The 20,004-nt window shown below is 56.8% G+C and overlaps 1 protein-coding gene across 1 annotated transcript; it reads left to right on the forward strand.

The window, feature by feature from the left end:
• The first annotated feature begins 2,013 nt into the window (after positions 1–2,013).
• MFNG (MFNG O-fucosylpeptide 3-beta-N-acetylglucosaminyltransferase) lies at positions 2,014–18,571 on the forward strand. Its single transcript, XM_041756194.1, has 8 exons — positions 2,014–2,586; positions 7,995–8,043; positions 8,441–8,543; positions 8,933–9,086; positions 12,270–12,355; positions 14,134–14,299; positions 16,024–16,109; positions 17,642–18,571. The coding sequence occupies exons 1-8, from the start codon at positions 2,338–2,340 to the stop codon at positions 17,694–17,696; spliced, it is 948 nt and encodes a 315-aa protein (XP_041612128.1). The 5' UTR covers positions 2,014–2,337; the 3' UTR covers positions 17,697–18,571.
• The last annotated feature ends 1,433 nt before the right edge of the window (positions 18,572–20,004 follow it).

Consider the following 20,004-nt stretch of genomic DNA (forward strand, 5'->3'; position numbering starts at 1 on the left):
CATCTCCAGGAAGCCTGCTTGATTCATCCGGGCCTTGGGACTTCTCAGCCATGCCACGTGTTGCCTTGAGGCAGGATGGTGGGTCTCTCAGGGTGGCTGTGGGCTCCCTGGGTGTGGAGACTGGCTAATGCTCATTTGGGTAAACGAACCTCCCCACTTTCTTGTGTGTGCCTGGCCCAGTGCTTGGTGTATGGACATATGAGTCTGGGTGACATTGCGGGATCTCAGTGAAGAAGCTGCCTTTGTCTAGTCCCATTTTAGGTATCCTTTCACTGGGGTGGAGGAGCCCACTAACCCCTTAATCCTCATCAGGTCTTAATTTTGTCCCCATTTGTCAAATTAGGAAATTAAAATTCAGAGAGATGAAGGAACTTGCCCAGAGCCACACAGCTAGTAAGTAGCTCAGTCAGGATTTGAACCCTGGTCTGTGTGGCACGACGCCTGGGATTATCCTTCAGGGATGCCTTTCTGAGAGGATGGGCCATGCAGGGGCTTGGCATGGGGCTGGCCCACAGGAGGGTGATCCAAAAGGGTTGATTCTCCATTCCTCTCCCTCCACAGGCCTAGCAGGCATGGGCCACAGCAGGCCCGGTCCAATTCAGACATCTGGTGCTTTCTTGTGTTTAATGGATGTTTCTTGAGCTCCTACTATGTGCCAGGCATTGTTCTAGGCAGTGGGGATTCGGGGACTAAAACAAGAATCCCCTGCCCTCATATACTCATGAGATAGAGAATAGATAAGTAAAATATACAGGATGTCAGAAGATGAGAAGTTCTTTGGGGAGAACACAGCAGAGAAAGGGGCCTGGAAAGGATGGGCCTGGGGGACTAGGAAGGAGAGGGGAGATATATTACACATTTTAAAAAGTGGCCTGGGATGTCCTTGTGGCGACCATGATGTTTGTGTAGGCCCGAAGGAGGCGAGGGAGTGAGATATGCAGACCTCTAGGGAAAGGCCCAGGCAGGAACAGCATGTACAAAGGTCCTGAGGTGGGTGTGTGCCTGGACTGGCCAGAAGCCCAGTGGGTCTGTAACGGAGGGAGCAAGGGGAGAGTAGTAGGAGGTGGGGCTGGAGGGAACAGGGAGCCCTCCTGTAGGCTGCTGTATGATCTTGGGCTTTGTTCTAAGGGAGATGGGGGGACAGAGCAGGATTCTAGCAGAGGAAGGATGAGATGTGTGTCCAGCCAAATGGACCTTGTGTCCAACCAGATGGTGGCTGGGGAATGCCCTCTGTCCACGGCCTGCCTGGGAGAGAGGTAACAATAAAAACTGCTGAGTGAGATGGGGTGCCCTGGGCTGCAGCAGGGCAGGCACCCTTCAGGGCCCCCTGTGGGCCAGATGAGGCCCTGAGACCTGGGTTCCAGGTCAGCTCTGTGACGGAGCTGCTGGGTCATCTTCAATCCTTCTGTGCCTTATGTGCTCAGCTATCAACCGGCAGTAGTGATCCTCCTCGAGCTGTTATAAAGAGCCAAGGCTCTGAGCAACCTACTCTGGGCGCCCTGCGGGTGTGCGGAGGGGGGCATCAGGGAAGGCTTTCTGGAGGAGGAGATTAAAAATGAAGCTTGGGGATCCCTGGGTGGTGCAGCAGTTTGGCGCCTGCCTTTGGCCCAGGGTGCGATCCTGGAGACCCAGGATCGAGTCCCACATCGGGCTCCCGGTGCATGGAGCCTGCTTCTTCCTCCGCCTGTGTCTCTGCCTCTCTCTCTCTCTCTGTGACTATCATAAATAAATAAAAATTAAAAAAAAAAAAATGAAGCTTGGTGAAAGGGAAGGGGCGACGATAGGGACGATGGGGGGAGCTCCAGGAGGGGGCAGAGTGTGAGCAGGAGCGGAGATTGGATAGCAGGACACCGTAAAACAATGGGTGTTGAATGAGCTAAGCCACGGTCTCTGGGGAGCCCGCAGGCTGGAAGGCCCCTCCCTTCCATGGGGCACGGTTTTGTGTCGGTTTTGTGTCGTCCCCACCCCCACGGCAGCAGCTGGCCTGGCGGGCGCCGCCGGGGCTGTCCCCTCTGCGGAGCCCGCAGCAGCCACCGCTGGGGCTCCCGGGGCCGGCCCGCCCCTCGGGCTGCGCTGGAGGCGGGGCGGGGCCGGGCGCCCCGGAGTCGGGGTGGGAGGAGCGGGCGGGAGCAGGTGGAGGGCTGGCGGCGGCGGCGGCGGCGGGGCTGCCGAGGCTCGGCCTCCCGGCCCGGAGCACCAGCTCCCACGTCTCCCCTCCTCGCTGCTCCTGATGCCCCCCCCTGCCTTTCGCCTTGGCCGGGGGGCCCCCACCTAACCAGCCTCGCCTCCCCATCCTGCTGGGATTCGGGGGCTGAGCTGTCTGGGGTCCCAGGGCCGATGCAGTGCCGCCTCCTCCGCGGCCTGGCCCTCCTCACCCTTCTGTGCATGGGGCTCGTCTCCCTACGGTACCACTCGAGCCTGTCCCCACAGGGCGTGCAGGAGCCCCCCGGGCTGAGCCTGCCAAGCCCTCTGTCCCCCGAGCTGCGGCTGCACGATGTCTTCATTGCGGTCAAGACGACCCGAGCCTTCCACCGCTCCCGCCTGGAGCTGCTGCTCGACACGTGGGTCTCCAGAACCAGGGAACAGGTGACAAGTGGGCGACCGTGGGCCCCAGGAGTGGCCCCTGGCCTGAGGGACTTACAGAGACCTTTCTATTGGGCTGGGGTCCCTAGAGGCTTCCAGGGAGAAGACGCTGGCCCACTTGCGCAGTCTGGGCTTGTCTTCCCACTCCTTCCTCCCAGGATTAGGGGCTCCTGTGGCCCTGCCTGTGCCCCTCACTGACCCTCTAGCCAGGGGCTCCTCAGGCCCACTGCTCCATGTCTTTCAGGGGCCAGGCTGAGCCCCTGCTCTAAGCTACTCATTCCCTCCTGGGGGCCCCTCTATTCCCTGGCTGTGCTAGCACAGGCTTTGCTCCTGCCCATGTTGGCCCGGCCTGGCCATGGGGACAGTGGAGGGTGCTGGGCAGCTGGGGTAGAGGCCTCTGAGAGGTCCTGGGTCCTGCCAGGCTGCCCCCAGCCCGGGCCCTGGGTGCTGTCCTACTGCCCTGGCTGCGAGGGTGGAGAAGAGGAGCTGAGCCGCTGAGGAGGGGAAGGTCCAGGTGGGGCCTGTTCTCAGGGAGGGGTGGCTCGCATCCCTTCAGAACTCCTGGCCGCCCCTGCCCCTGTGCCTCTGCTGCCCAGGATGTGCCCAGGGCGTGCCCAGGGCAGTGGGGCCTCAGGGCCTCATCTCCTGTGTTCCTTTGGGGGGGGGGCAATTTGGGAGGGAGGGAGGGAGGGAGGTGTGCTATGAGGTTGGTGGCCTAGGTGATGGCTGGGAGAGGTTAGAGTAGAGGTCTGCCCAACATGTGGGATTGTGTGTGTGTGTGTGTGTGTGTGTGTGCACGTGCGCGCACCTGCATGGAGCCAAAGTGTCAGCGTTAGATGTGCTATGACAAGAGGTGTGTGGATGATGGAGGTGTGTGGCTTCTGTCTTTCCGAGGACAAACTGAGTCCCTCCAGCTCTTGCCCTCTCCAGACCCAGTGCCCTCCATAAGCAAAGTCAATGATTTAGGGAGGATGTTGGGAACTGTCTCTGGGGGAGGTGGAGGGACAGCTCTACACACACACACACACACACACACACACACACACACACACAGTCCCTACTGTGGTGGCTGGCTCAGCGGGAGGAAGTGACGGAGCCTTTGGAGGGGGTGGGGGCTCCTGGGAGGCTGAGGAGTTGGTGGAGGGGAGGTGATGCCTGCAGAGCCCAGGGCTTTCTGGGGAGAGGGCACCGCTCTGATTTCCTGGCCATGATGTCCTAGCATCTTATTTAACCTTTTCTCCAGTGGGACCCCAGCATCCAGGTCCTTCCCTGGGGCACCACTCAGCTTCTCATCTTGGGGAGATTCTGGTTCCTCCTGCGGAAGCCGCTGAGCCTGGCCCTCCCCGCAGACCTTCCTGTTTATGGCGCTGCGTCTGTGTACCCGGGAGCAGGCCTCACGTGGTCTGAGGCCCCTTCCTGCCTTGTCTTCATCACCATGGTGGTGCCCTTGCCCCGGATGAGGAAACTGAGGTCAGAGTCCCCCTGAAGGCCTGGGGGCTCAGAGCCCCGTGGGACCCAGGCCTCTCTGGTCGGGGCCCTTCATTCTCTCCTGAGACCCAGGATCCCAGAGCCACCTGGTCCCTGTGCTGCAGGAGAGGGTCCTTGGGCCTGCAACCTGGGTGGCTGGGCCTGGCGGGCCCAGATCAGCAAAGGAGAGGAAGCAGTTGCCCCCTGTGTGCCTCAAGCTCAGTCCCACATGCCAGCTAGGCAGGCAGTCAGAGGGAATAGCCCTATGTGCTCAGCACCCAAGGGGCTGCACATCAGTTGCCTCATTGTTTAACCACTTGCCAGCCCTGGGTCGTAGGTATTGTAGCCCTGTTTTTTGTTTTTTAATTTTATCTATTCATTCATGAGAGACACACAGAGAGAGGCAGAGACACAGGTGGAGGGAGAAGTAGGCTCCTTGAGGGGAGCCCGATGCGGGACTTGATCCCAGGACCCCGGGCTCATGACCTGAGCCGAAGGCAGACGCTCAACTGCTGAGCCACCCACCCCATAGTCCTGTTTTATAGGCGAGGAAACCGAGCACATTTAAGCCAAGATAGAAGATGAAGTCACTCATTTGCACAGCACCCCTCGGCCCCAGCACTCCGGACAGAGTCTAGAAACCTTGTCCTTATGCAGAGCTGCAAAAAGGAAGGATGCTCACATTGAGCAAGAGGAGGGAAGACAGGGAGACACATTCTCACCGCACTGTGTCTGCGGCCCCTTTGTCTCTACCCTTTGGCTCATCTTTCTCTGTGACCTTGGCCAAGGCCCGCCCCCTTTCAGCCCTCAGTTTCCCTATCTGCACAGGACAGGAAGGTCTGGGAGCCTGTCTCAGCTCTGCCATCAGGAGCGGGCCTGAGCTGGTTAACTCCAGGGCTGGGTGCCCGCCCCAGCTGGTTAAGGGCGGCTGGGTGGCAGGTGGGCCTTTGTGGTGGCAGGCTGGGGCTCTTGCGGCCTTTGTCCCAGGCAGAGGGGGCGGGCCCGGAGGAGGACTCGTTTTGTGATCCATGGGGAGCCTTTCCCTTCCCCACAGTCCCCTTGAGGGCAGTGGGTAGGGGGTGGAGGCAGCAGTGCCAGCCCCACATCCCCCTCCCCTGCAGCAGATGGCCCCCACCCTCCCCTCCCCTGACCCCAGCTGGCTGCCTGTCCTTTTGTTTTCCTGTGAGGTTTTAACCATTGTCAGAGTCTCCTCCTTAGACAAATTAAATGCAACCCCTGGCTCAGAGGAAACTCTGCCCACCGCTCTGTGCCAATCTCAGGGTTCCCAGGGACTGAAACACCAGCCTCCTGCGCCCGACCCAGCCCCCAGGCCTGCTGCAGGACCCCCCCTTCCTCCACTGATTCGGGCGTATTCATCCATCAACAAACACACCCTGGCCCATTTGGCTCGTGCTCCAAACTCAAGAGAGTTCCGCTATCTGGTGGCTGTTTGGTGGCAAAAGTTTGCCAGGGAGCAGGGCAAGAAAGGCCTGATTTATTTTACTGGCTCCCTGGGGGCTGTGTTGAAAACGACTTGGGGTGAGGACAGGACAGGCCAGGGAGACCAGGGCAAAGGTCGCTGCAGCAAAGTAGGCAGGAGATGACCAGGGAGGGCTGGGTCTCCGCAGGCCATGGAGGCTGATGAGGACGGGGCGCATCCCGGGTAATGTGATGCCACCCCATCCGGGTGCGCGGAATTTGCTGGCAGATTGGATGTGGGGTGTGAAACAAAGAGAGGAGGCAAGGCGACCCCGGCGTGCTGGGTCCCAGCAAGATGGGGAGCACTCAGAGGAGCACAGGTCTGGTGGGGAGGCGGAGCTGGGGCACTGAGTCTGAGGCACCTGCTAGGCCCCCTGAGGAGAAGTTGTGGCTGCTGTGGGATTTGATGGCTTCTTGCTGGTGTTGAAAGCCGAGAGGCTGGATAGCACTGCTGAGGCAGTGGACGGGATAGAAGAGGGCCAGTGTCGGGCCGCCTACACTTTCTGCAGGGATATCTGGGACCTCGAGTGTTAGCTGGATCTGAAGGTGGAGACACACCCCAGGGAGAGGGGCTCAGAAGGCAGATGCTGCCCAGGTGTCCTGGAGGTGAGCTGGGTGCCAGGACAGGGGGATAAATCAAACCTGTGCCCTTCAGGATGCCACTGTCTGGTGGGAGGGACCAAAGGATAGATTTCCATAACCGAGGCTGCTGTTACTTACCATCAGGAGCAACAGGTGGCTGAGGGGCACATGGGAGGGGTATCAGGGAAGGCTTCCTGGAGGAGGTGATGACTAAACCAGGAGGTAGGGAGCAAGAAAAGGGCACAGCATGTGCAAAGGCCCAGAGGGATGTGCATGTGTGTGGCACATTTGGGGAACTGAAAGACGTTTGGAGAAGGGGTGGGGCAGGAAGTGGTGAGATAGGCTGCATCAGGTCCAGGGGCTGGGTGGCCCCTCACGGCCACACTTAAGAGGCTGGCCTTTATCCCAAGGGCAGTAGGGAGCCGCAGAAGGTGCTAGGTGGGGTGGTGGGCATGGGTATGATCTGATTCTGGTCCTGACAGGAAAAGAGATCTGAAGGTCTTGCACTATTCCACTGAAAGATAACTGGCTCAGAACACCCATGGTTATGGGCCCAGAGAAGACAGGACTCATTTCCTCCTGCCCCTTCCTGTGCCCAACCGTGGCTTCTGGCCTCCGGTGCCTCAGTTTCCCCCAAGATAAAAAGCTAAGCCTGGCTTTGCCGCATCCTCTTTTTTGTTCTTTCTCACATTATCTCCTTTTACGGTCATAGTTCCTCATTTTCCAGCTGGGGAAACCGAGTCTCAAAGCAGGGGCTGATCTAATCGGAAAGGCTGGTTCCCGGAAACCAGGGAGAAGTTTGTGACTGAGCAGGGAGGAGCTTGCAGCTGGAGGCAGGACAGGGCTAGCCCCAGTGGGGCCAGAGTGAGGGATGGGGATGTTCAGGGCCTTTAAACAGGTGCGATGCTTTCTCCTTGCTCCTCACTTGGAAAGAGTTCAAAATGGTCCAGGTCCTGGGCAGGGCCACCTAAGGGAGGGTCAGAGGAGACCCTCGCTGTGCTTGGCGGACGGGAGGACCTGCTCGGGCGGGGAGAGGCACGTGTGCCAGGTAGGGCATGGAATGGGGGTTAGATGGGTCCCGGCTGTGGGTCTGTCTTGCCACAAGCTGCCTGTGGAGGGTTTGTCTCTGATTCTGTTTGCATGGCCTCTACCTGCCCAGGGCCGGTGAGGAGAGGTCCGAGGCCTGTGGGTCCGAATCCCAGCTCAGCGGTTGTCACCTGTACAACCGTGGTCTGTCACTCAGCCTCTGCTTTGCCATCTGTGAGGGGGACCGAACATGACACCTGTCTTGAGGTTCAGTGAGGTCAGCAGGAAGCAGGGGTGTACAAGCTGCTGTTGGGGTGCTTCTCCGATCTGGGAGGGGTGGGATTGGATCCTGATGGAAAATTTCTGAAATGCGTAAGGGCCCTGTGCCTGCGCCTGCGCCTGCGCCCGGCGTCTGCGTGGCTGTGAAAGCCATGACTGTCTCTCCAAGTACGTGTGGTGTCCCAGGGTGCGGGTCTTCCCACAGAGAGTCCGTCCTGACAAAGTGTCCAGGGTTGTGTATGTGTGGTGACAGAGGGGCCGTGTGGGACTGCAGTGTGTGTTTGTGCGTGACATCGGAGAGGGTGTGACTCTGGTAGGGTCCCCACGGTGCTGGCCTGCAAGGCTGCTCGTGCAAGTGACACTGTGGCCTGGTGCACGCTGTGAAGCTGTGCTGTGTGTATTGTAAGGCGGGGTCGCTGAGAAAGTCATGTTGTCTTCAAGGGGTGTGTGATGATGTTGGGAGGGCTGTGTGTCTGTCACTGATGGAGGACAGAGGTCTGGACAGGTACTTCGGCAGAGGCTTGGCTGTGGGCTGCCCTTGGCCAACTCTGGTCCTGACTCCTCTTTTTCCTTCTTAGACATTCGTCTTCACCGACAGCCCAGATGAAGGCCTCCAGGAGAGACTGGGTAACTCTGGGTGGGGTGAGGGCCCCTCAGCTGTTTCCAGGGAAAGCTAGGGTGGCTGTCCCCTGGCGTGGGGTCCCCAGGAAACAGGGCTGCTCTCCCTTGGCATGTAGGGATCCCCTTTGCCTGGGAGGGGAGCAGGCTTCTTCCCTGGAATCGGGTGTAGGTGTGAGGAGGGGCTCTCCTGGACGGTACCCTGGACTCCTGGGTCCCAGCCCAGCCTCCCGTTCATTAGCTCTGTGGTCCTGGGAGGGTCAGCCCTCCCTGGCCTCAGTCTCCCCAAGTGTAAAATGGGAGTGATGGACCGCTCCAGGCTGGGGTCTTGCTCCACATTCTCACAGTGTGCAGGGCTGTGGGAAGGACCTGGACAGGGTCCCCTGACTTGTCCCCACTTCTCCAGGGTCCCACCTTATGGTCACCAACTGCTCTGCTGAGCACAGCCACCCCGCGCTGTCCTGCAAGATGGCTGCTGAGTTTGACACCTTCTTGGCCAGTGGGCTGCGGTGAGTGCATCTGGGTTTCTGGGGGCAGGTGCTACCTTTGCCTCAGGCTAGTTCCCCAAATAGGGTGTTGTGTCAAAAAAGTGAAGTTGGCTGGGTCTGGTGAATTTACTCATGTAAGGGTCTCCCGGGGTCTGTCTCTGGGCAGACAGTCTGGGTTCAAGTCTTGCCCTTCACTGACTGTGTGACCTTGGGCAAGTGCCTTAACCTTTCTGAGCTTTGGTCCCCACCTGGGAAGTGGGCACACTTTCCTCAGGAGCTCACGCAGATGCTGTGTGGCTCAGAGCATGGGCCTTTAGGTTTGCTACCCTCAGTGCCTAAGTCTGCTGATTATGGGGGGCGCGGGAGGCCCCTTGGGAACCCTCCTCCAAGCTCCTCTTCCGTCCCCACAGGTGGTTCTGCCACGTGGATGACGACAACTATGTGAACCCAAGGGCGCTGCTGAGGCTGCTAAAAACCTTCCCCCAGACTCGCGACGTCTACCTGGGCCGGCCCAGCCTGAACCGGCCTATCCGCGCTTCGGAGCCCAGGCCGCACAACCGCACGGTGGGTCGCTCCCTTCCTCCCTCTGCTTTGGTCCCCGGTGTCCGCGGGGGCCCGGCGGGGGGCGGGGCCGCGGGGCGGGGCCAGGGCGGAGTCGCGATCCTGTCTGCTCGGTGAAACCCGGAGGCTGAGTTAATGCAGGTGAGGCGCAGAGCCCGGCACACAGTAGGGCCTGAGTCACTGAGGAGCGGTGGCTCGTTCTGGTCACACAGTGAAAGGGGTGTGGGGTATGGGGGGGATGAGCGGAGGCTTCCTGACTATGGCTGGATCCTGGCCCCCGGTATCTTCATGTCGTTGTTCAGGATGTTCAAATGCCGAATACCGCTGGGCTGGGTGGTGAACTGCGCTGCCCCCAGCCCCTGAGCACTCCCCTCCCCTCGGCACTCCTCCTCTCTCTAGACTCCACTGACTGGCAACTAAAGAGGTGCCACTTGGCACAATGGAGTCCCCAGCACTGACCTCAGCTCCAGATCTAGAGGGACGCTAATGAGGGCTGTGAGATTTAGGAAACAAATACACCAAAAAATCAGGGTAATAGTTAAATTGGACTTTCAGATAAACAGGGAAGAATTTTTTATTTTATTTTTAAAGATTTTATTTATTTATTCGTGAGAGACAGAGAGAGAGTGCAGAGACACAGGCAGAGGGAGAAGCAGGCTCCCTGCAGGAAGCCCGATGTGGGACTCGATCCCAGGACCCCAGGATCACGCCCTGGGCCGAAGGCAGGTGCTAAACCATGAAGCCACTCAGGCTGCCTGGGAAGAATTTTTTAGCATAAGTATGTAGCATGGTTCTCTCCTGGTCCCCAGGACCCACCAGGCTTCTGGTGTCGGTGTGGCCCAGGCCTCCAGGGCCCCAAGGAAAAGGCTAGTCAGGGGGTCCCCCTCCCTAGAGGCAGCATGTGGAGCAGGAGCTGGGCCTTCAGTAGGGCTCTCTGCCTCCCCAGCTCACCATCTGCTTCACTAGAGGAGGAAACACAAAAGTTTAATTATCAGCAGCTACATGGCCTCTGAGCCCTAATTAAATCCTCTTGGGCCCTGGGGGTGTGTAGGTGAGTCAACTCCAGGTGAGGGTGGGGTGCCCCAGGCTCCCGCACCGCCACATGCTTGGCGGTAGGGGTTGAGAACGTTGCTCTGGAGCCCGACTCCGTGGCTTCACACACCAGCTCTGCTACCTCCTGGCTTCATGACCTTTGCTGAAGTCACCCCACCTTTCTGTGCCTCAGTTTCCTCATCTGCAAAGTGGGTAATAACCATCCCCACCTAACAGGGTGGTTGTGGGCAAAAAAAAGGAACAATCAAATGAGGTCACTACCCAAGTGCTTAGAATGGGACCTGGCATGGATGACACTGGTGAGTGTCCAGTGGTCAGTACCCAACCCAGCTCAGCCTTCCTCTTGGGGCTCCTGCCTCCTGTGTGGGTTCAGCACCTGCTGGGCACACCCAGGCCCCGACCCCACATCGTGCACTAATTCCCTCCTTGCACACACTCCACCGGTGGGATCCCTAGACTCTGCCCCAAAGTGTCCAGGCTGCTTGGATTCTGGGGTGCCCCCTGGGCTGTGTGTGTTGGGGGCAGGGACAGCAAAAGGGAGTGAGAGTTCTGGCACAGGCTCAGTCCCAACTCTGGGACCTCCTTTCTCTGCACCTTGTCACCTCATCTGTGGCCACAGGACACTGTACATCTGTGCTCAGCATTAGGCACTTCTACTGTTACTGCTGTTGGTACTTTAATTATCTGGGACCAGAAGCCCTGGACCCATAAGTCATTCAACAAGCCTTGATTGGCACCTCCTCGGTTCATTCTGCTTTGTTGAGGCCTGGCTTCTAATCTAAGAGGGTGGCATTTCCAGAAGTAGCTCATAGAGGTCTTCAGGAGGAGGACACAGGGCCAGCAGAACTGGAGCAGATGTGCTCACAGGTGACAAGTCTGAGGCTCAGAGAGGAGCAGTGACTTTCTCAAGGTTGCTGGAGGCTGAGGCCCCAGTGTCACGCTTCCCGGCCTCCTGCCCGGGGTTCTCACTGCTGCGTCATGGGATAACCCAGCCCCATGCAACATGCATGAGTGAAGCACCAACCATGTACTTGGGCGAAGGTAACCGTGGGGAACTTGTTGGTTAAGAGATGGCACAGCTGAGGGGTGCAGTGTTTGCCAAAAGCCTTCAAGAAGGTCAGGAGTTCTGACGTCACGAGTCCTCGTGACGGAAGGAGGAGGCGGGGGCAGAAAGTGGTTTAAACCCCAAGGGAGAAAAAAAAAAAAAAAAAACCCCAAGGGAGGTGTTTGGTTCCTGAGACTGAGAAGTCAAGGGTTTTGCTGGCCTCGGGGGGCTCACAGGCCTCTCTGTCCTTCTCTCTTTACCCCGTGAGAGGCCTCGTTCCCTCCTTGTGCAGAAAAGCTTTCTCAGCCCCAGGAGCAAGGAGTGGCGAGGCCGGTGCAAGTGGCGTGGCATAGGTGGCATCACGACTACCGCTCCCAGGCCTGGTGACCCCGTGGAAAGCGTCTCTTCCTCCCAGTTAGCATATGGAGCTCAGGGAAGAGCTCTGATTGGCTGGCCCAAGTCACGTGCCTGTCACTGAGCCAATCGCTGGGTTGAGTGTGGCCGTGTGATCCACCATTTCTGGGGCGCCTGCCCACCTCCTGCCCAGGGAGCGGTGCTATTTGGCAGCCCCTCCTGAACCACCTGGGGAGGGGTAGAGGGACTTCTCTGGGGAAAGGGGTGAGGTGTGCTGGGCGGACAGATATGATACACATTCTCTTTAAGTGAAATCCAGCCAGACTGGGATCTAATTAGAAACTCCATCACTCTTAATTAGCCATGTGACTTTGGGCCTCGGTTTTCTTGTCTATAAAATGGGCATGGGGCACCTGGGTGGCTCAGTGGTTGAGCATCTACCTTTGGCTCAGGGCGTGATCCCAGGGTCCTGGGATTGAGTCCCGCATCGGGCTCCCCGCAGGGAGCCTGCTTCTCCCTCTGCCTGTCTCTGCCTCTCTCTGTGTCTCTCATAAATAAGTAAATAAAATATTTTTTAAAAATGTGCATAATAATGCCAGGCTGTAGCAAGGCTTTAGTGAAATATGAAATAAAAAGGGTTTGAGCCGTGCTGGTTGGGAGTGAGGGGTGGCCCAGCTGTTGCCCTGACCCCCAGGCTCACCTTGCACCTTGGCCCTCCCCACCTCTCCCCCCAGAGGCAGGTACAGTTCTGGTTTGCCACTGGGGGTGCTGGCTTCTGCATCAACCGCAAACTGGCATTGAAGATGGCCCCATGGGCCAGGTAAGCAAAGCTGCACAGGAGGGTGGGGGAGAGTGGGGCCTAATGTGGGGGGTGCCGTTGCAGCAGGGAGGGCTTGAGAGTGAGCTGAGGAGAAACTGCCTCTCATGCATGCTGTGTCACAGAGCTACACAGTGGTGAGAAAGCCACCTGCTATCCTGTGCACTCTGCCACACACAGGCAAGTTGTGTAATCTCTGGGAGCCTCAGTGTCCCCATCTGTAAGATGGACCTGATTATATGATAGCTAATGGTTGGTGTGAAGGGTGGAATGTGACAATATTTATGCTGGCACCTGGTCCCCAATGTCACAGGGGAGGTGAAGGCCAAGTGTAGAGGCATTCAGAGGAAGGAAGAAGTAGGGCCTTCTGCTAGTAGGAAGGCTTCCTGGAAGAGGTGGCCTTTGGACTAGGATGGCTCTAGAGGCCCCTCACCCATGTGAAGGTGGGAAGTGGAAGCTTCCAGTATGGGGTAAGGGCACTGGTATTCTAGAGAGGAAGTGGCAAAGGCTTGGCCTCTCCAGGTCCTCAGGGCTAGGATGTTGTTATAACAGCAACATTAGTGTCACTACCTTGTATCGAGGGCTGACTGGAGCCAGGCCTGCACTTCACCAAGAGTATCCTGAACCGGGGAGGAAGGCATGTCCACTTTGTTTCCACCTCTAAGGAGATGGAAGTGTGAGAGGTTGAGCCAGTGACTGGTCCAAGGTCACCCAGGTCCAAGGTCACTCAGCAGCTGGGTTTGGCCCCAAGACCTGCCTGCTTTGCCACTATACCACCCTAGCCTGCTCTGACCTGGATGGGAGGGGTCATCGCGGGGGGGTGGGGGGGACTCAGGCCCTGGTTGGGAGGGGTAATGCTGTCCTAGGGCCTGTCGACAGCAGGTCTATACACATACACCAGGGGTATTCCCTGTACCTGGTGCCCCCATCTGGGCTTCTGTCCACCTTTATGGTGTATTTGTGTGAATTGGTAAAGGTACCCCCTTTGGCCAGGTGCAACCTCTGGGCACAGCCTGGATGGGAAGGGAAGGCTGGGTTTCTGCACCCGCTGGGCCCCTTGGTCAGGCATTCTGTGCAGTGGGGCAGCCTGCCTGACCTGGCCCCCAGAGATGTCTACGTGGAATGCAGCCAGGTGATGCCCCTCCCTGGGACACTGCCCCTTCCTCCTCGACATCTGGCTGATTCCAGTGCATCTTGTAAGACTCCATTTAAAGCCTGCCATTGTCATGGTTAAATAAAAAGCAAAACAAAAGACTGCCACCTCCTCTGGGAAGCCCACCTTACCGTCCTGTGTCACCCAGGCCTCATGCTTCCCTTTGACTTAGTGCCAGTCCTGCTCCTAAGTGACTTGTCCATCTGCCTCCACTCAGAACGGGGGCTGCTATTGAGGGCAGGAAGCTTTTCTTTCTTATCTCTGTATCTGCAACCCTAGCACGGTACCTGGCACCAGGTAGATCCTCAAGCCCAGCCACGAATGAGTGAGTGAATGAATGTACAGAAAGGAAAAGGTACATTTATAAAGGGCTTCTTCTTGCCATTCTTCCACTTAATCTTCACAATAGCCCAGTGAGGGTTATCACGCCCATTTCACAGAAGAGGATGCCAAGGCTCCCCAGGTTTGTGGCTTGCCCAAAGTCACACAGCACACAGGAGGCAGATGCTAGAGTTGAAGCTCTGCTCTGCCCAGTGGCCACGGTGGACAGAGGGCCTTCGGGGAGGCAGGGGGAGCTCTGGGTGCTGAGGGCCTGGGCCAGTGGCCTCAGCACGGCTCTGTGTCTCAGTGGCTCCCGCTTCGTGGAAACGTCTGCCCTCATCCGGTTGCCTGATGACTGCACTGTGGGCTACATCGTCGAGTGCAAGCTACGGGGCCACCTGCAGCCCAGCCCACTCTTCCACTCCCACCTGGAGACCTTGCAGCTGCTGGGGGCTGCTCAGCTCCCAGAGCAGGTGAGCTTTCCTGAGAGCAATGGGAGAGGGGTACCTGTGGGGACTGTCCCCTACTGATGATGACACCGAGGCCCAAGGTGGGAGAGCACCCTCTGACTCAACCAAGGGTTAGCATTTGTGATGCTCAAATTCTTTGGTCTGGTCCCGGAATGAATGACAGCTGGAAGGGCTTGCATGGATCAGAGGAAGCTTGCCTTTGGGTTCAGACCGCTCGGCTCCCTGCCTGCTCCCTCTGGTCCCTCTGTTCCTTCTTCAACCTTCCAGCTTCCCACATTCTTCCAAAGAGGCCAGGCCTGCCCTTTCCAGCTCTGTCTGTTGGTTTTCCCATCTTCATCGAAGCTTACCTGCCTGCTGCCTTCTTTCTAACCCAGATGTTGCTGGCAAAGAGCAGGTGTTTAGGGGGAAAGCTCAGGTGTAATGTCTGGCTGGGGGAGGGGGACCCCATTCACCACCTGGCAAGCCACAACTCCGCAGAGGCCCGGCTGGCTCTACCTTGCACACGTGGCCCTCCTACTCATGGGTGGCTTGTCCCAGAGGTGATCCTGGCTGGGAAGGCCTCTGGGGTCCTCCACCCAATGGTGCAAGTCAGGAGCCTTTGGTAGCAAGGGACAGAAATGCAATGCAGTCTGGTTCCAACAAACAAGGACATTGTATGGGCTCTTGAACCTGAGAGGCTAGAGGCCGGCTTGCTACTTCTGGCTGAGTCTGCGTGCTCAGGCTGTCCTCACTCTCATCTGTTCCCCGACATTGGGCTCACCCTCTGGCAGGCTTGCCCCCTTCAGGTGGGCAAGATTTCCAGGCTTCTGCCCCACCCACAGGAGGAGAGCTCCTCCCTCTGCCACGGTCCAGGGCTGGTGCTTGTTGGTGCTTGTTGGTTGGAAGGCCTGCTTATGTCCTCGACCAGGGCCAAGAGTTAGTATTGGTTCGCCAAGCTCTGGAACTGGGGTGTGGGTGTGGTCCCAATAAGACCTTCAGGGCCTGAAGCCAGGAAACGGCAGGGGGCAGATTTGGGGCAGCCAAAACCAGGCACCGTAATGGCTGAGATTTTCAGAGTACCATGCTGGTAGCCTTATCTGCTTTAACTCTCTGGTTCCTTACAACCTTTGCAAGAAGTCAGCGCTAACATTCCCATTCTGTAGGTGGGGACAGTGAGGCCCAGGGAGCTGAACTAACCATGGCACAGCTAACATAAGGCAGAGGGGGATTTGAACCCTGCCTGGGTGGCTCCTAAGCCCACAGTCTTTAACTGCTCTGGTCAACTGCCTCTCGACAAGGGGCATTATCCCAAGTTCTCATTGTGTGTGGAGTACCTGAAGCTCTGGATGGAGAGGAGCTTCATCCCCACAGAGAGTCCCTACAGAGAGTCTCCAGAAACCTCTGTCCAGGCATGGAATTTCCTGGAAGTCAGCCTTCCCCTCTTGAGACTCAGTGTCCTAGTCTATAGGCAAGGGACTCGTTCCAGCTTCTCAGGTAGGGTAGACTGCTGGGGAATGTAAATAGGGTCTGGGCCAGACAGTGCCCTACAATCTCGAAGTGCCTTGAGGAGTGGGGTGGGCTCTTCAGTGGAGCCCAGAGGGCTAGGATGGAATTTCAGGGATAGAAGCAGGGTCTCTGTGCCCCAACTCAGAATGCCCTATGTGCCTTCCCTGCTTCTGCCCAAACACCTCCCCCTTCTGGGGTCCCCAGTGAGACATCCCACCAACCTTCCCTTTTTCTCTGCCTAGGTCACTCTCAGCTATGGTGTCTTTGAGGGGAAGCTCAATGTCATTAAGCTACAAGGCCCCTTCTCCCCTGAGGAGGACCCTTCCAGGTGAGTCTGTAGGGTTGGAGGAGTCAAGGCCGAGTCCAGGCATCTAGAGAGAAGGGAGCCTGGAAGTAGGGAAGGCCTTGGTTGCTGATGGCACAGAGCCGGGGGTGCAGGGAGTGGATTTCAGTCTCTGTTTTGCCCTGGGATTGCTGTGTGACCTTGGGTGAATCCCATCCTTTCTCTGAGCCTCAGTCTCCCCATGCCTAACACAAGGAGGCTGGGTGTTGTGGATCTGAGGGCTCTCACAGCCCTGACCCTCAGGGATTCCTCAGGACCCTCTGAAACACTGAAGAATGTCTTCACAGAGCAAAGGAGATCCTCTGTTGGAAGAACTGCAGGCCCTGATGGGAAATTAATTTTTAGTTGAGCTTTTGTCAGCTCTCTGTTTCTTTGATGATACTCTTCCATGGTTCTTTTCAATAGGTAGATGGTTGGAAAGGGGGCTAAAGGGCCACTCATGTACCTTCCAGTTCTGCCTCACAAAAAGGCCACAGGGAGGTTAGGGCGTTTGGCTCAGACCCGGCTGCTGTAGAGCATCTAGGAGCATAGCCTGCGACACGCTGCGGTGGGAGGACTGGCTGCTGGAGGAAGTAGGAGAAGCCACTGTGGCTGAGATGCAGGAGAGAGAGAGCGGTGGCAAGTGTAGTTGGAGGGGGTGGCTGGGGCCTCCCCAGAGCCTTGTAGGCTCTGTCTGGAACTCCTGGGGGAACCAGGACTCCTGGCTCTGAAGTTCTGCAGAGCTGTCTGTCTGGGGCAGAGGCTCACAACTGTTGGAGGTGCCCTGGGGCCAGGGCTGTGTTGGACAAGTTAGACATTACGAGGAGACAGAGTTTAGCTCAATATAGGAAAAAAATTCAAATTTCGGAGGTGACTGCTACTGCCTTCAAATGGGTGAGCTCCTCATCTGTGGAAATGTACAAGCTATGGCTCTACTGCCAGGAGGGTTATGAGCAGATGTGAAATTCTCTCAAAGCCTGAAGATTCTAGAATCCAAAGGTTCCCACCTCATAGGGCTGGAGCCAACTGGGCCCTCAGATACATGTGATCAGATAGTCTGGTCTCAGCTGGGGTCTCTTCATAGCATCTCTGTCCTTTGAAGTCTCTCTAAACCAGTGGTTTTCAAGAGGGGCCATCCCCCCTGGGGGGACATTTGGCAACATCTGGAGATATTTTGGGTTGTGATGACTCAAGGGGATTCTTTTTTTTTTTTTTTTTGCATTTGATGCTGATTATATATTTTTATTTTTATTTATTTATTTATTTATTTATTTATTTTTTAATTAATTTTTATTGGTGTTCAATTAACTCAAGGGGATTCTACAGGCATCAAGCGGGTAGAGGCTGGGGTGCTGCTGAACATCCTACAATGCACAGGCTACCCCATAACAAAGAATTACCTGGCCCTAAATTTTAATAGTGCTGGGGTGGAGAAATCCTGCTCTAAACCATCTCTGTGGCATGTACTCCCCTAGGAGCCCATGGAGTGAGTGTAGGAGTTGGGGTGACCATCTTGTCCATTTCTGATCTCTTTACAGGTTCCGTTCCCTCCATTGTCTCCTATACCCAGACACTCCTTGGTGTCCAAGCTGATGGCCAGATGAACCCTGAACCACTGGGCAAAGTTTGGGATGAGGCTTCTGGTTGTCCTCGGCCTCGCCAGGCAACCCTGGGGATCTGTGGCAAGTGCCCTTTGGTGGGCAGGCCCCAACAGGGCCTCTGACTGGTGGGCCAGCCTAGGCTCAGATGGTGGCAGTGAAGGCATCATGGCCCCTGGGAAATGGGTTGGACAGCCCAGAAAACAGGTGCACCAGGTGAGGGCCAGAGAGGCCCCCGGCATTGGGCTTCTGTGGGCCTTGGGTGGCTGAATTGAACAAGCATGGGGGTGTCCTTGAGCTGGGCTGGGGCTCAGGGGTCTTAACCCTCCAGAAAATTACATGGGCCCCTGGGTGGGATCTGGCCTCCGTCCCCAGCTCTGGTCTCTGCATGCCCCTGGAGTCAAGCACTGGGCCACCCACTCCTGGCTCCCTTGCCTGGATCCCCAAGCACTGAGGGGACCCAGGTGGACTAATGGCAGACCCAGTGTCTGTGGAAAATAAGGTCATTGCTGACCAGTGTCCAGCTCCTTGTACCAACCCCTTGCTAACAGATCCCATTTTGTTTGGAGTATCGGCATGCCCAAACCTCGATGGATCATGATGGATCCCGGCCAATTGTGACGATCCTTTTGCTCACTTTCCCAGCTTCTCTTGCTCAGTCTGTTGGTGCAAATTAAACAAAGCCAACAGAGAGGCTCCTGGGGAAGATTTTGCAGCCCCATACACCATCTTCATGCTGTGAATGTGGGTGTGATGTTTGGATCTGAGGCCGTTACCTTGTTATCGTGAAGGAAGGGCCATGACAATCATGTACACCTGTCCCTTTTGGCCTCTGGTTCTGTAAGAAAATTAAACCCTTACTTGTATAAACCTCTCTTGGTCCAGTTTTCTGTTATGGGCAGCCAGTGTGTTCCTGACTGGGGCAGGCTCTTAGGTCTGCCTGTCACAGTGGTGATGGTGGTGTTGACTTGGATCCTGAGCTAGATGTCCCTGCATCCTTTGCCTTTGCTTGCTGTAGATATAACCTTGAAGAATCCATTTGGTCTCTCTGGCCATTTTGCCCATTTTATAGATGAGAGAAGGAACACCTTCTCCTTGGATTGATATCTGGGTGAAATGACAGTGTTGGTAAAGGGCTCAGCACAGACTCTGGCACAGAAAAGGAAGGGTTCAGTGAGCAGGGACTGTTACTAGTGTGTATGTGAGCCAGGGTGTGTGAGGGTATGCATGGGTGTGTGTGTGTACACACACGTGTGACATGCGTATAGACAGGCATACACCACACGTGTCCTTAGGCACAGACCTGTGTAGAAAGGGGACACCACACAACCCCATGCATGAGGTGCTGGTATGCCAGGAGCTACTTCTCCTTTACTCTGCCCTCAAAACCTAGGTTGGGGGTCACCAGAGAATTGGGAGGGGCAGAGTGGAGACATAGATGAGGGAGTCAGCCTCTAGTGTCAGATAAAGGAGCAGTTTGACAGCCATGGTGGGAGGTGAATCAATGGAAGCCTGCCAGCATGAACGAATGAAGGTGGTCAATGGTAGAAGTTCAGGAATGCTGGTGCATAGGTTGGGGAGGCTTAGGGATGAGAGGCGTCTTCTCCTCGTGAGTCATTCTCAGTGATGTGGTAATTTGGGGCCACCATGGGGCTCTGGGCTGGGGGTAGGAAGGAGGACAGAGGAGAGATCCTGAGGGATAGAGGGGCCCTAAGCCAGGCATCCAAGGCTGAGGGCTCTTTGGAACATACTCTCCAGGTCTTAGAGGACCTTGTCTCTAATGCAGTCTTGTCTGGGACAGCTGGAACCACAGAGCACCAGAGCCTCAGCCCTGGTTTCCCAAGGAGGAACTTGAGGCCCAGAGAGGGACCGCCATGTGCTTGTGATCACACAGCAGGTCAAGTGCAGAGTTGGGCCGCTTGGCCTCCTGCAAGGCCTCTTTTCTTTCAGGGCTAACCCAATGCTCGGTTTGTGGGACATGAACTGAGTAGGGGTGGCCCTGGCCCTGCAGCCCTGGGAGGGGGGATGGAGTGGTGTGCTCCACAGCTGTTGTTCTCTCCACCCTGTATGTGGAAGGCTGCCGGCCGGCCCGCTTTTAGAAGCAGCAGCAGCAGATTTGCGGGTTGTTCCCAGATCCTGGGGGTCGGGTGGAGGGAACAGGACTCGGGCCATCTGCTGCCTCCATTGTCCCAGAATAGCTGTGGTAGGGAGGGGGAGCAGAGTCAGCAAGGATCAGAATTGGGATGGAAGAAGGGGGGTGTCTGGATTTAACCCGTTGTGTGTCTGCAAGGGAGAGTATGAAG

The sequence above is a fragment of the Vulpes lagopus genome, chromosome 5, assembly GCF_018345385.1.
Source record: "Vulpes lagopus strain Blue_001 chromosome 5, ASM1834538v1, whole genome shotgun sequence".
NCBI classification, from domain to species: domain Eukaryota; kingdom Metazoa; phylum Chordata; class Mammalia; order Carnivora; family Canidae; genus Vulpes; species Vulpes lagopus.